This window comes from Euprymna scolopes, chromosome 16 (assembly GCF_053919585.1).
Source record: "Euprymna scolopes isolate OS-2025 chromosome 16, ASM5391958v1, whole genome shotgun sequence".
NCBI lineage: Eukaryota > Metazoa > Mollusca > Cephalopoda > Sepiida > Sepiolidae > Euprymna > Euprymna scolopes.
Genome location: NC_136497.1, coordinates 42268631 through 42285002, shown reverse-complemented (window position 1 = coordinate 42285002; position 16372 = coordinate 42268631). Strand labels below are relative to the sequence as shown.

Genomic DNA, 16372 nt, shown 5'->3' with positions numbered 1-16372 from the left:
AACTCTCATCCTCGAGTGGCCTATTGTCCTTGATAAGTGGTAATATATATTTTTTAATAAATATAGATATAAATATATATATAAAAAAACAGGTTGGAGTCGCTGAATAACTCATCCTCCCGTGAAAGCGGTTCCATCCTCTTTCCCGAATTTGACTACTGTGCACTTTTCAACTCTAATCCTCGAGTGTCCTATGGGCCTTGATAAGTAGTAATATATATTTTTTACAAAAATATATACATACATATATATAACAAAATAGGTTGGAGTCACTGAATAATTCATCCTCCTCTTAAAGCGGTTCCATCATCTTTGCCGAATTTGACTACTGTGCACTTTTAAACTCTCATCCTCGTGTGGCCTATGGGCCTTGATAAGTGGTAATATATATTTAAAAATAAATATAGATATAAATATATATATACCAAAATAGGTTGGAGTCGCTGAATAACTCATCCTCCCGTTAAAGCGGTTCCATCCTCTTTCCCAGATTTGACTGCTGTGCACTTTTCAACTCTAATCCTCGAGTGTCCTATGGGCCTTGATAAGTAGTAATATATATTTTTTACAAAAATATATACATACATATATGTAAAAAAATAGGTTGGAGTCACTGAATAATTCATCCTCCTCCTAAAGCGGTTCCGTCATCTTTGCCGAATTTGACTACTGTGCACTTTTAAACTTTCATCCTCGAGTGGCCTATAGGCCTTGATAAGTGGTAATAGTTTGTACAATAGTTTGTACAATATATATATCTATATATATATATTACAAAATAGGTAAGAGAGAGAGAAGAGGGTGAGAGAGAGAGAAGAGAAAGAGGTAGAGAGAGAAGAGGGTGAGAGAGAGCAGAGAAGAGGGTGAGAGAGAGCAGAGAAAGAGGGTGAGAGAGAAAGAGGGTGAGAGAAGTGAAAGAGGTAGAGAGAGAAGAGGGTAAGAGAGAAAGAGGGTGAGAGAGAGAAGAGGGTGAGAGAGAGAGAGGTAGTGAGAGAGAGAGATAAGAGAAAGAGGTAGAGAGAGAGAGAAGAGGGTAAGACAGAGAGAGAGAGGGGTAGTGAGAGAGAGAGATAAGAGAAAGAGGTAGAGAGAGAGAGAGAAGAGGGTGAGGGAGAAAGAAGAGGGTGAGAGAGAGAGAGAAGAGGGTGAGGGAGAAAGAAGAGGGTGAGAGAGAGCAGAGGGAGAGAGAGAGAAGAGAAATAGGTAGAGAGAGAGAGATGAAGGTGAGAGAGAGCAGGGAAAGAGGGTGATAGAGAAGAGAAAGAGGTAGAGAGAGAGAGAGAGAAGGGTGAGAGAGAGCAGAAAAAGAGGGTGAGAGAGAGAGAAAGAGGGTCAGAGAGAGAGAGAAGAGAAGAGAAAAAGGTGTACACAGAGAGTGAGAGAGAGAAGAGGGTAAGAGAGAGAGAGAGAAGAGGTTGAGAGAGAGAGAGATAAGAGAAAGAGGTAGAGAGAGAGAAGCGGGTGAGAGAGAGAAGAGGGTGCGAGAGAGAAGAGAAAGAGGTAGAGAGAGAGAAGCGGGTGAGAGAGAGAGAAGAGGGTGCGAGAGAGAAGAGAAAAAGGTAGAGAGAGAGAAGAGGGTGAGAGAGAGAGAAAGAGGATGAGAGAGAGAAGAGAAAGAGAGAGAGAGAAGAGGGTGATAGAGAAAGAGAGTGAGAGAGAGAAGAGAAAGAGAGAGAGAGAGAGAGAAAGAGGGTGAGAGAAGAGGGTAAATGTGCATCTTTTTTTATAGTAGGTAATGCTTGGGAGACTGTGCACATTGCCTCCTCCCCCCTCCCCCCTATAAACGCGGTTCCATTCATAAGAAAACAAACTCGTATAAAAGTAATTTTCGTGTATTTAAGCGGCCTTATACTGATAGCCACCCCTCCCCCTTCCAGTTTAACAGAGTTAGGAGGTAAAAACAAAATGGCTAAAGCCTTGTTTACATGGTAAACTATAGCAAAGAGCATAGTCATCTTTCTTCGCCGGTAAAAAACTTCAAGCAAAAATAAAAACATTTTCCCTACGTCAATTTTTATGTAATTTTGGGATTCTTCTTTTTGAAGTGCGATAAATCCGTTGGTAATAACGGTTCGACTCTTAAACTAATATTTAACTGTGTTATAGTATCAATGATACTCCTCGCAGGCAGCTTTAATGTACGTCAGAGGCTCAGCGTAGCCGACATTTTACTGAGCTGACGTCACGTCACGTGACAGCTAATGAATAATGTTAAAATGACAGGTTTTTTGGGGGGCCCCCCTGGGAGAAAAATGATCAGTTAACCCCCTTCTAGTTGTCCGTTTGACGTGAAATTTCGATATTTGTCATCCGGGTGATCAAGGTGCAATATGCTACCTAATTTGTCAACTTTGGTTGTGTCTGTCAAAAGTTTTAGCGTTACAAACAAACATACATACATACATACATACACACCGATTTTTGCCTTTTATATATATAGATGTCTGTTTGAACTGGACTTATGTCGGTTAAATCTGTGGTATGCATGCTGCCTTTGAGCAATGGCAGTTGCGCAAGTAGAAGTAAACCATTGGGGAGAATGGGGCTTGCTATAAAATTTCCGCATGGGAACATGTGCTTCAATTGCCGTTTTGAACACCATTCAGTGGTCTCATTTGCGCACTGTTAAGCAGGAAGAGAAAAAATATTTCCCCATGTGGCATCTCTGATAAGATCTCTGATGGCTTCCCAGTCAGCCTTTTTATAATATCTCCTTTTGAGCACTGGCTCTTCAGTTTTGGGTCTAGAGTTTAGGGCGATTTTGACCGTTATCACTGCATGATCAGCGTTCCCGAGTGGGCTGTCAGCATTTGTTATACAATCATCGGGAACTGTGGTCAGAAACAGATCTAGAAGTGATGCGTGTTGTTCTTGCTGGTCAGGGAAACAGGTTGGAAACGTAACCATTTGTGATAGGGAGTGAGATATAGCGAAACTGTGTTGTGCTACCCGCTGCATCTGTGTAAGTAGAGAATCCAAGCCAGTTTTTGTGGTGGACATTAAAGTCACCAAAGACATGTACTTGTGCGCTAGTGTCGAGAGAGTGCTGTGTCTATGCTGTCAGAGACTGTGTTTATTATGGTGCAGTCCTGGGTCGAGGGAGAGCGGTAGAGAAAATAAAAGTAGCTAATGTTATGTTGTATGTTTAGTCTAAAGCACATAAAGGCTTGATCGTCCGATTCTAGATTTGTTTCTCTAGTCAAGAAGAGGGTGTTACGAATGTAGACTCCAAGTCCGTGCATATGTCTGTCAGAGTCCTTATGGCAGAGTGGGAGATAGCCAGGCATGTTAAAGTACTTAGAGGGGATGGAGGAGTATAGGTTAGTCTCACTTAGTGCTAAGATATCTGGGGTATTTGTTAGGAGAAATGCTTCAACATCAGCTAAATTAGTTCTAAGCCCACGGATGTTCGTGAATGCAAGCATTAAGGGAGGAGGCAAGTTGGATTTGTTTGTCCCTAAGCCTGGTTTAAGCTTATTTTTTTATTGTACTGTCATCATGTTTTTAAAGAGTTTCAGTTAGGTAAGGGGGAGCTGAACAAGAGATTATGCAGGGTATAAGACATGCAACAAGTAGACTATCAGCTGACCTTTCTTCAACTAGGACTGTGGCCTCAGGAAAGCCCATCGGGGATCAGTGTGGGGTCCCTTTCCATGCGCGACATGGCACTACAAACATCTCGATATTATACAACTGGTGATGGAGCAGCCACTCTAAGCGCTACCAAAGAGTTAGGGGGGCCTGTACTACCAGTCAGAAACAGCAGCCAGGAACTGTCAATCCGGTACCCTCAACCCATCAGAAGAAGGTCAACCCAATCCAATTGCACAGGCATATGTAGTACTCAAGCACTACCAAGTGCCCAGTTTTGAGGGGTGGGATGTGTCGGGGTGGGGAATACGGCATTCATTGTGCCCTAGACAAGAAACAAGATCTACAACTGAGTGCTTCGCCAAAACTGTGATAGCATCTCTGCGCCTGACTAATAGGCAAAGGAGTATAGAAGCCGGGCGATAGACAGAGCCTATCTACTCCTTAAGCAGTTTAGGTTTGCAGACGGGTAACTTGTTTGAATCACCAGCTCTAGGAAGGTTGTCATCCAAGACTGGGGAGGCCTCCCTCCCCTTCGGTTTAGTTTCAGAGTTTTCTTTCTCCTAGACGGATGATCTGGGAAAATCTACTGGGTCCATCAGCCCTGAGAGGGTTTGCTCTGTGCCTGGGTTCTAATCCAGGTATTTTTGCGACCCCGCATGGTTAGTTAATGTTACAGGGTTAGTTTGTAGAGGTTATATATCTAATGAAAGTGATTTAGGGACGTTGCTATTTCATTGTTACTAAGGAGAAAATAACTCATGCAGTGGAAGCAACTATGTGAGCAGGCTTGTTAGAAAGGCATTAGTGTGGATTAAGACTTTTACCTTTAGATTTTTACAATTTTTAAATTTATATGTTAGCTTAGGTACAGGATAACGTTACAGTGCGAGTAGGTATTAGGAATTGAGCTAAGAATTTTGCCCAGTCACTGTATATTTTAGATTACAGGAGGGATAAGATGTAAGTGCAATACAGTACGGGTATAACTGGAGGTAAATTTTAAGTCATGGTGTATTCTGTATGTATAATTAAGTAAATAGATATTTGAGCAAGTTTTCAGTAGATGTGAATAGATAGAAGTTGTAGGTGTTAAGTGTGTTTCTACTATTGAAGGAAGGTAATTTCAGTTTTCATTTAAGAGTCATCAAGCGTTTTGCATAACAGGGAGTATTGGATTTGGTTTTGTATTAATCGTTGCAAAACCATCTAGGAAGAGGCATTGTTATGTAATAAAGATCGCTTTGCATCTGAGTGCATACTTTGGCTGGTAAGTACAAAACTGGATAAGAATGAACTCTAATGCATGTCTTAGAGGTAGAAATGTATAGATGTTTAGTGATGACTGTTAGGTGGTTAGCATGTGAAGGTTAGGAGCTGGAGGCTAAGGATTCCACTATTAAGGCGTCTGTAATGTAGGGTTTTAGTGGCACCTAGAGAGGCGGGGGGAGAAGATTGTTAGCTTTCAAGGGACGGGATTATTAACTTACAGAACACAGCAGAGTTTCATTAGGATTTAGAGTTTCAAGTAATGTTTTAGCTTGGGAAACAGAACAAAAAAATCTTTTTTCTTCTTTTTCCCCTATTTAGCATGCAGGTTAGACAAAGGCAGTCGTCTTGGAGGTAAAGAGAAACAACTATTACATGGTGATTCGGAATTTGTATTTATATGCAGTCATTAAGGTCAGGGACAAAACATTGCATCTATACAGAAAATGGTCCTAGTGATGCAGCTAAGACCACTGTAGATTTCAGTTACAATTATAGTAACAGTTAATTATAAGCTATATCCAATGGTTTGGTAGAGATATCAACGAGACCTCTTTCTTAATACAATCGAGCATATGGTAATTGTAGATATTAAGTATATTACTTAAATAAATTCTTCTGACTTCTATGGTAGAAAAAAATAAATCCACGTTTGTGCTAATTTCGGAAAATTTATCCTGCCTAAGTTATTTTTATTTCTAGCCTTCCTTAGTACAGAGCGTGGAATTAATCATTTATTTAAGCTGGGAGAGAACGTGGTTGGTGTTTTGCTGGGGGAGAATTTAAAACTAAGCAAGGAAACAAAAATAAAGACAAATGCATATATAAATTATTAAAATACACATAATTACAAATTACAAAATGAAATAAGAAATTTAAAAGAGAAGAAATAATAAAGTTAGTATTTTTTAGGACGAGGATGGATTAGAATAACACTTATCTTGCCACAAGCACCATGGCAATTCCAGTACCATGGATAACCATATTTGGTGGAGGGGTGGAGTGATTTCTTTGACTAGATATTATACGTGTTTGTAAAATAAAGACAACTCTGACTCAATCTTGAGTTGGCTACTGGATAAACTATTGAAACTCCTGAGACTGTAACACTGTGGATCTTGTTTGTTTTTTTATGCAGAGCAAACTTTCTAAAGTAACAAATAATTATTAACAAATAATCAATTTAAAATGTTTTTTTTATAAATAATAAAAGTAAAAATTCAGTTAAAAATTAAAATAATCAACCTTTTCTGAACCAATACCTGTTCACAACTTCTAACCTCAGTCACAACAACTATGATGAAGTAGATATTTTCTATCTTACCATTAAGTCTTGGTTAGAGGACTATGAAATTTGCTTTGTTTTTTTGTTGTTTTTTTTCTGTTATTCATTACACTATCACAATTTTATTGCGTTTTCCGCTTTTTTGATGACACCATTATTCTATGACATTGTTCAATGTTCATAAAAAAACAACAAAACAAAACAAGATCTACAGTGTTAGAGTCTCAGGAGTTTCAATAGTTTATCTAGTAGCCATCCCAAGATTGAGCCAGAGTTTGTCTTTATTTTAACTTTAACATCGTTTACTCTTGGGGTTGGAGAATTCAGCTGTCTCCAAATAACTTCACTGCATTTTATGTCAACATGGTCCACTCCCTCCAATAAGCAACTTAATCCTTTAACATACTTCAGTCATTCTTGGTTCCAGCATCAAACACCAAAACCACACGGGCTTCATGTCTTACTGTTCCTATCGAGTCTGAAGACAGATTCTTCTGGTCGGCAGGTGTGATTGAGGCTAGCATCTTACTGATGAATTCAGGGGCTTATCAAAGAATGTGATAAAGCCAGTGAAATGTTTGTTTTTAAGAAAAGTTTCTGTGATGCTGATGGTTGTTATATTTTACATGGATGCTGTAGCTTGGGATTTGGTTAGAGAGACAAATGCGTTGGATGTAGCAAAAGCAGCATCAAAAACCTTGAGTGCATAAAGATCTTTGCACAGAGGCCAAGTCTCTAAATCATACTGCAGTATCAGCACTTGATACATCTTCAGTTTTGTTCGATCTCTTGTCAAGAGCACAATCTACTTATTAGTTAGCAGAAGGCTGCATAATTGATATGGATTGCATTTGGTGGTAGTATTGATATTATTCAATGCATGTTGAATATCATTTTGCCAAGGATAGCAACATTGCATAATCTAGTGATGGAACAATCACGTCCAACTTGCATGTCAGTAAAGTCAGTCATGTAGTTGAATGAGATGGGAGGGGGTGGGTGGGGGGTGGTGGGAGAATGCAACACCAGTATGCACATTGAAGAATTGATTCCTCTCCATAAAATAAAATATTTTTTCTCCAAACAAAAAAGTCACAAACATTCCAAAGATTATTTTTTCATAATTTTTAATAACTTTTGATAACTTTCATTTCAGAAATTTAGATGTTAAATGTTTTTGACTCCTAATTGGGGGGAATAACACCAATGATTTCCACGATCGTTTTTATAACCACAAGTTATAACCAACCAATGAAAAGCTTCCAAAGTTACTATAAAAATTGTCAAATTTTTTTATTCAATCAGTTCACCGTCGTCTCCGTCACAAACCTGCATTTGATTCTTCGCCGCCATCTTTGTTATTGGGAATTACTTAACACTTGAGATTGGAACTGCACTGAATCTTTGCCGCCATCTTTGTTACTAAGAATTATTCAACACTCAGGATCGGAACTGCGCTGATTCTTCACCGCCATCTTTGTTCAACATAATGTCTCAACACTTAACACATTCCAATAATGATTTTTTCATAATTATTAATAACTTTTGATAACTTTCATTTCAGAAATTTAGATTTTGTGTTAAAAAAAAAAAAAAAAATTGTTTTATTGCAAAAAAAAATTTATATTTTTATAAAAAAAACAAGTCATAATTCTGAAATTTTCATAACAAATAAGATATAAATAATCTATATGTTAAGTCGCATTGCACTTAATAACAATGAAACCATTACAAAAGAGCAAAGATTTAATTCTTTTCAGTTTTCTGTAGTCCATCAGTCTGAGTTTCACTTGACAAATCAGTGGCCATTAGCACATCTATGTGTCAACATTACCAAAAGTTTTATTTTATATTATTTTTTTGTGGGTGAAAAAACTATTAGAAGACAGGATATTTCCTAACATATATTTTTCAGCAACACCTTTGTCATAGAATCTACAAAATTTAGGCTGTGATTCACAGTTAGGTGGAACCCTTCTCCTTCAATTTTGCTGTAGGTTTTCCAATAGTCATATATGACCATTGTCCCCAGCAGCAGAATGTATTTCTTAGGTATGTGAGGGCCCATGCTTTTGAAAGCTTATAATTTTTTTTATAAGTTTCTGATTACTTTTTGATTGTGTTTGAAAGATTAAAGCCTAAAGTTAATCTCTAAAAGTAAAAAATAAGTGGTACCTATGCATCTATATTACCACGCTGAAATAACATTTAAAATGCCATTCTTAACATGGGGAAAGGGAGGGTGTTTTGTAACTATTCTGTACTTTCACCTAACAATTTAATAAACAAATGTTGTAAAAATTGAATTTAACTTAAAAGTACTATTAAAAAAATGAGCAATAACAGATGCATAAGCACCCATAAAGCTATGAAACTTGTAAATTCAGCTAAATTTGAAAGTAGAATTTAAATATAAATATTAGTTTTCTGGAACTATTTAAAAGATAATTAATAAAGTCTTAAAATACTTGAATATGTATGAATTTAAAAAAAAAATCTTGTTTTTACAAAAACTGGTCAGCGCTAAATAAAAACAAATGAAAAGGCAATGCACAGAATTTCTTTAGAAGCCCAAAATGTCAAAAATTCAATGTTATTTTTAAATTTATTGAGAAATTGAAACATTATTATACCTTAATTTTTGTATTTTCGAAGCTTATCAAAAACATTAATTTAACTAATTCTATTTTGTTGTAATAAAAAGATTTGCTTATTTAATTATGCTTTTTATTTACATGTCTCAATTTATTCTCAAACATTTTGTTAACGATAAATTAAATTAATCCTTTTCAATAAAAGTAAAAGTGTATTTTAAGTGTGAAAAAAAAGTCAATTAAAATCACTGATTACATTGACAATTTATTCATTGGAAAAAAAAAGCTAAACACGTTCATACATACAAGGGAGATATTAAAATATTGCATTTAAAATTTTTGCAAAAATTGTTATTGAAATCACATGAAACATTTTTGGTGAAAATATTGAATAAACAATGCTTAATTGAATGATAATATTGTTAGTCAGAGAAATTGATTTTTATATTGATTTCATTATATTGATTTCATGGAACTTTTGCACTTGTACTGTGCTGAAATAACATTTAGAATTCTATTCTTAACATGAGGAGGGAAAGGTGTTTTGGGTAATGTCACTAAATCTAGTATTGAGTTGATTGGGAGGGGAAAAAATCTGTAAGCATGAAAAAATATTTTTACATTTTGTTACAGAAGTCATCATTTTGAATTAATATATATTTTAAGCATCCAAACATAAGACATACGATTTTAATTTGCAAACGTTGCTTAAAAACTAACATGACCGTCTTGTAGAACCGATAAGAAATTTCACAATAAATACACTTAATATAGAATACTTGGATGTGGGTAAAACGAAAACAGTGTTGTCAGTATGGTAGTCCAGATAATCTCTTTAGTTGATATTGGTTTGAATTTATGTGGAGAGAACTAGTGATGGATCTTTTCAAAATGTAATCCGACATTTACTGGTCACTGGAAACCAGCACTGATGCTCTGAGTGCACAAAACATGCATGACCCTAAGTCTCTGTGGCAATACCTTTAACTTGTTGGTTAACCATCTGTTGTCAGATGCTGTGGTTCTTCATAGATGTTTTGGTGAATATATCGCTTCTCTCCATGCAGTCTGGCCTTCATTGTGGTGTCAGCACTGTAAACTATCCAAATAATCAATGATAACTCCGAGATCATTTTCTTATAATCTAAAATAATTGCATAAAATAATTCCAGACACAATTCGTGCAAAGAAAACTTAATTTTGGGTTTTTCTGTGTTTAAGTAACAAACTAATGTTCTTTGGATGTAGGCTTATTGGCCTAAAACAAAGTTCAATTAGCTTTCTCATGCCTGGGCATATCAAACTAATTTTCAGATTCTTTGAATTCACAGAGCATGGATCTATATCTTGGGTTGGTTGGGGGGAAGGGTGAAGGAAGATGAGGCAGATATCTATGACCCTGGCCAGTCGAGGGAAGAATATTGTATTATTTGCTAAAACAATTGGTTTTATGGTACCCTGATTCCTCCTCCCATCTCCTTGAGATCATTATGTCCTCCTCTCTTATCTATTTTTCTCTTCTTTCTTTCTCTAGAAATCCTTTTCTTCGTTGCTCTCTCTCTCTCTCAATCCATATCTCTCTTTGATTCTTTCCCCTCTCTCTCTCTCCCTTGTGAGGCCTTTCCGCCTCTTTCTTTCTATTAATAAATTCGATTATCTATATTTTGGGGTGGTCTTTTCACTTGATGTGAGTCTAATTCTTTTGCTATTGAATGACAAACTTGTTTTCAAATTCGTCTTTTTATACTCAACAGATGACCATAAAAGACGATTTCTGATATCAATCAGCCTTTTGTCTACAACCGCCAATTTTGTTTTTTTATTGAGAGATTTTATTTTTCGATACTTGTACATTTTAATCAAGACATTATGAAAATATCGAAAAAGGTTATATCGTATGTACCCGTTGTGGAAAAAAATTCACTTTATTAAGTAGTTTTTTGTTTTACAGCAGAAAAATTTGCTATGACACTGAGCAAAAGGTAGCCAGGTTTCGATTTTTAGACTATGAGGAAGGAAGAAAAAAAACTATTATTTAACATGGGGAGGGGGCTGTCGGCGCTTTAGACAGAGTTATCTCTCAGTGGCACTCCCTCCGTTCCTTGTGATCTAAAAATTCAAACATAGCTACCTTCAGTTTGCTTGTTTTTCCGCTGTAAAACAAAAAATTACTTGATCAAATTAAGTGGATTGTTTTTCCAGAGTACTTCATTCCATAACGCGTAAGTACAATATAGCATTTTTTCAATATTTTCATTTTTAGATGTCTTGATTAAAATGTACAAGTACCCAAAATATTTATGAACTTTTTTTTTTTTTTTTTTTTTTTTTTATTCAATTTTCACCCCAAACAAGGCACAGTGCCACTTTGAAGCAGGGGGCTACTATCAGGGACTTAATTAGCGGGGTCATTATGAAGGGAGATGAGTAGAAAGATGTTTGTTAACATTACACTTGAACTTCTGCATGTCATTGCAGTTGGGAAAGCAGAATCCCGGAAGGGAGTTCCAAAGACCCGCAGTTCTGGGGAAGAAACTATTGGAGTAAAAGGCTTTCTTGCACCTAGGGATCTCTACTGTAAAGGGATGAGACTTAGTAGCTTGTCGGGTTTGTCGGGGGTAGTTACGTCGGGGAGGTACAAGTGTTTGCAGTTCATCAGAGCATTCACCATTGAAGTATTTGTAGAACAGGCAGAGGGATGCAACATCTCGTCGATGGGACAGAGGCTGAAGCCTAGATGACAGTTCAGGACCTATCAGGTTGGCGACTCTCTTTTGAACCCTGTCCAGGAGCGAGAGACAAGAAGCAGATGCACCAGCCCAGATGTGACAACAGTACTCCATACATGGGCGAATGGTTGCCTTATAGAGGTATAGGATACTGTCAGGCATAAGTAGTTTTCTAGCACGGTAGAGGGAGCCAACCTTCCTTGCAGCAGCCTTGGCAATGCTCTCAATGTATCTATTCCAGTTCATATTCCCTGTAAACGTTAGGCCGAGGAGTTTAAAAGAAGTACTTTCAGGTAATGTGTTCTTGGCCATTGCTATTGGTGGTAGAGAAGGTTTCTTGTAGTTATTGAAGGAAACAAGCTTAGTCTTAGCAGCATTGAATGTGACCAACCATTTTTGTCCCCATTCCACTACGGATTGGAGGTCATCCTCTAGTGTTTCTGCCATTTCCTTGGATATGTGTTCATTTGTTTTCCTCTCATATCTGTTATAGAGAGTGGTGTCATCTGCAAATATACCCATCTCCGAAACAATTTTATCAGGGAGGTCGTTTATGAATATCAGGAATAATAGAGGTCCAAGGATAGACCCCTGAGGTACTCCCGCATTTATGTCGTATTTTTTTTCTTATAATAAAATATGTCGTATTTTTTTTCTTATAATAAAATGTTTATGAACTGTCGTTTTTAATCAAACATGCTGCTGCTGCTGGCATCACCCCAACCCAACCCATCGACTACTTTGCTCATGATTTTGAAACTGATGTTATGACTTTAATAGAGGACCTCTCATTTAACAAAATTTTGGGTACTCATGCAGAGTTATCCGTGCTGAAATAATAACGTTATTATTTAAAAAGCCATTCTTAACATGGAGAGGGGAGGGTGTTATTGAATAAAAAAAAAAATCATAAAACTTTAATTAAACGTGGAAATACGATTTAAAAAATAGCGCGGACCACTCTCTGCATTAGCACCAAATTTTGTTGGAAATAACATAAAAAAAATAAAAAATAGAAAAAAAAAAAAATCTCGGTAAAATTTGCGGAGAATGCTGTTTTACGGTTGTTGTAAAAATGGAACGGAAATTTAAATTTCGTTCCGTTTTAAATTCGGTACATTTTTACATTACGTCCAAACGTTCACATTCGACGTGTCAACTTTGATAGGCTTTCGAGTATGCTGACTGCTGACAAGGTTGGGGGGGGGGTCTATTCCGAAAGCCGTTCTTGACATGGGAGGTTAGGGGTGTCTATTCCGAAAGCCATTCTTAACATGGGGAGGTTGGGGTGTTTATTCGTTGCGTGCATACCCGGAGGAGGGAGGCCTAGAAAAGTCGACATTTCCAATGTGAGCGGTGAGTGGGACTTACGTATAAAAAAAAAAAAAAAAAAAAAAAAAAAGGATACCAAATTGACTTTTTCGTTTAAAAATTAAATGATATCGTTTTTGTTGATAAAATGTTATTTCCGAACGATTATTCAATGTTATTCTTTCGCTTACTTTCGTTTTGGAGGCACAATAATAAAAACAAAAAAATAAAAAACAAAAAGATTAAAACGGAACGTAATTTAAATTTTCATTCTATTTTTACAACAACCGTAACAGAGCATTCTCCGCAAGTTTTACCGTTTCTCAATAGGATTTAGAAATAAAATATATTGTTAGTTGCAAATAAGTGAGAAAAAAAGAAAGAAAAGAAAATAATTTACGTTTGTTTGGGGTGTGCTAATGCACTTACTGATCCGCGCTATTTTTTAAAATCGTATTTCCACGTTTAATTAAAGTTTTAAGATATGTTTTTGGGTACCAGTGCCGAGAGTAATCCGGACGTAAATAATAACGTTATTATTTAAAAAGCCATTCTTAACGTGGAGAGGGGAGGGTGTTTTGTACCTATTCTATACTTCAACCTTACAATTGAATAAAAAAACAACAAAAAAACGGTGCTAGTGCAGAGAGTGATCCGTGCTATTTGTTTAAAATCGTATTTCCAAGTTTAATGATGTTTTTTTTTTTTATTCAATTGTAAGGTTAAAGTATAGAATTTAGAATAGGTACAAAACACCCTCCCCTTCCCATATTAAGAATGGCTTTTTAAATAATAACGTTATTATTTACATCCGGAGGATCACTCTTTGCATTAGTACCAAAAAACACATAAAACTTTAATTAAACTTGGAAATACGATTTAAAAAATAGCGCGGATCAGTAAGTGCACTAGCACCGTTGTTTTTTTTTTTTTTTTTTTTATTCAATTGTAAGGTTAAAGTACAGAATATGTACAAAACAACCTCCCCTCTCCACGTTAAGAATGGCTTTTTAAATAATAATGTTATTTCAGCACGGATCAATAAGTGCTCAGTACTTTTTATCCTGCAAGGCTTTTTTTGCAACCTAAATACACATCTGCCAGTATTTCTTTATTATAGGAAGGAAAGTTTCGGCGTCACGGTTTGGTATAGTCACCAAAAACCGTCCTTCAATCCTTCAGAACTCGGAGCGGTTTGAGGAGCATTCCAATGTTTTCTTAGCAGTTAAACACACTTTTAACTGCTTCTGATCTGCCGACGAACAAAATAATCACGGCAAGAGTCTCAAAGTTAGTAACTGTGTGTTCCGACCCGGTAAAACTATACAAACACCGTGACAGCGAATTAACCCTAACCCTAATCCTAACCCTAACCCCTAACCCTAAACCCTAATCCTAACCCTAACGCTGTCACGGTGTTTGTATAATAATACCTCCGACCCTACACCACATTCTCCCTGTAGATTTTTTTTTATTGTTGCCATGTCGTATGATCACAGGTATATTATTTTAATAATTTTGGAAATGTTCATTATATAGAACGACAATTAAAAAAAAAAAAGTCGGTGCTAACGCAGAGAGTGATCCGCGCTATTTTTTAAATCGTATTTCCAAGTTTAAAGTTTTATATGTGTTTTTTTTAAGTACAGAATAGGTACAAAACACCCTCCCCTCCCCATGTTAAGAATGGCTTTTTAAATAACGTTATTATTTCAGTCAGCACGGATCATCACTCTGCATGAGTACGAAAAAGTCGATAAATTTATGTTTATGTTTTTAAGACTGAGTACAAAATAGCTAACAAAAGCTCTTCTCTCTCCACATTAAAAATGAGGTTCTAAATAATAACGTTTTCAGCAATGGTCCGTAAACTGTAAAATAATATAACACACACAAAAAAAAAACCTGTTTGTTTACAAAAAGAAAATATTTCTCACCTGAAACTGAGAAAAGTGATTTCTTAAAATCCAGCTTTTAAATTCACACGCAGTTAATGGAAACTCGCCATCATATCGAAGAGATCTTTTCAAACCAGAAAAATTAATGGTAGCTAAACAAAAATGACTCATTTTCTTTCGATATCAAAATGTTAATAAAGAGAAAAGATGTCAAGATGAACCTTTAGAAATGGCGACAAAAACAGGATGTTAAAAAAAAAAAAAAAAAGTTGCGCATGTGCATAAGTTATAATCTTTACAACCAATGAAAATGCGTCATTTCATCCTCTGCTCGGCTGTTACATCCGGTTGTTTATAGTTGCTTAGCAACAGGCGGATAATGATTTTAATTTATTATTCATTTCACACACACACACACACACACACACACACACACACAATTGTGTAAGGGTATATAACGACAGAGATTTGCTATTTCAGTGCAAGGAGCACTCGGCAGTGTTTTATATTTTAAACGTACGATGACATTTAATTCATTTTATTTAATTTCTGTTTTGTAAAAAAAAAAAAATTACACGCACACACATATTTGATTAAACACGGAAAAAGACAGTAATTTTTAACAAACACACATTTATAATAAAACCTAATATGTTTTCATTAAAAAATAAAAATGATATTTTGGACAAATACATATTCTATTTCATAAATAATGTAGACATTGATTTGAGTATTTGACAGACGATAAGTAAGTTTTTGAAAGGAATTCTTTTTTTTTGTTGGAAATCTTGCATGACGAGAGACAAAAATTCAATGAAAAATTTTTATTTATTTTTTGTGGAAATCTTGCACGACTGAGGACAAATTCAAGAAAACAGTTCTTAATTGAAAAGGTTACTCGGAATCGTGAGCAAATTTCGGGTTCATGCGTTTCTTCTCTTTTCTTTTTTTTTTTTTTTTCAAGTAATAAATGATAAAATATTACTTGATACTCTGAAAATGAAGATATTTATATCCTAACCTAATATTATTATATAAATATTGAAAAAATAATTTCTCCATCTCTTTAGTAAAGAAATAATAACTTGTGAGCTGTAAACGTTAAATTAAAGATGCAAAAACATGTATTTTATTTATTCTTTTTTATTGATTTATCGTTTAGATTGTAGCATCAGCTATATATGACTGAAACAAATCTTTGGCAGAGACATTTCAAAGTAATCACCATTTTCAACACGCATACGTATGAAGTATGCATAAAGACACAACGTCATAATTTACCTATCCGCACACATGCGATAAAAGGACTACGTTATGCTTCACGCACAGTGATACAACAAATAGTCCAGAACGTTCTAGAACTCTACGAATAACAGCATCATTGCTCAACTCCATCTTTGGGGACTTAAAATCATCAACATGACTTTGCACACGTCATATGCCTAAATTCTCATCATGGAAAGTCACCATATCAAATGAGAACTACTTCTTTTCAACAAGTTATTTCGCACTGCTGTTTGCATACGTATTGAACACGCACACACACGCACGCACGCACACGCACGCACACACACACACACATATTACGTAAGCAATTAATGATTTTCTCTTTCATCCAGAAAATAACCATGTATGTTTCCTCTCAACTTGAAAATCTGTAACCATGAACTTTTGACTTTTCTTTGAGACACACAT

The 16372-nt window shown here is 35.8% G+C and overlaps 1 protein-coding gene across 1 annotated transcript in view; it reads right to left on the bottom strand.

Annotated features, from left to right (window-relative positions):
• LOC145295928 (splicing regulator SDE2-like) overlaps positions 1-14983 on the bottom strand; it is a 45885-nt gene extending 30902 nt beyond the window's left edge. The window contains exon 1 of the mRNA XM_080141804.1: positions 14717-14983. Within this exon, the coding sequence (XP_079997930.1) occupies positions 14717-14848 (132 nt within the window). The 5' untranslated portion in view covers positions 14849-14983. The remainder of the gene's footprint in view (positions 1-14716) is intronic.
• Positions 14984-16372: the final 1389 nt, after the last annotated feature.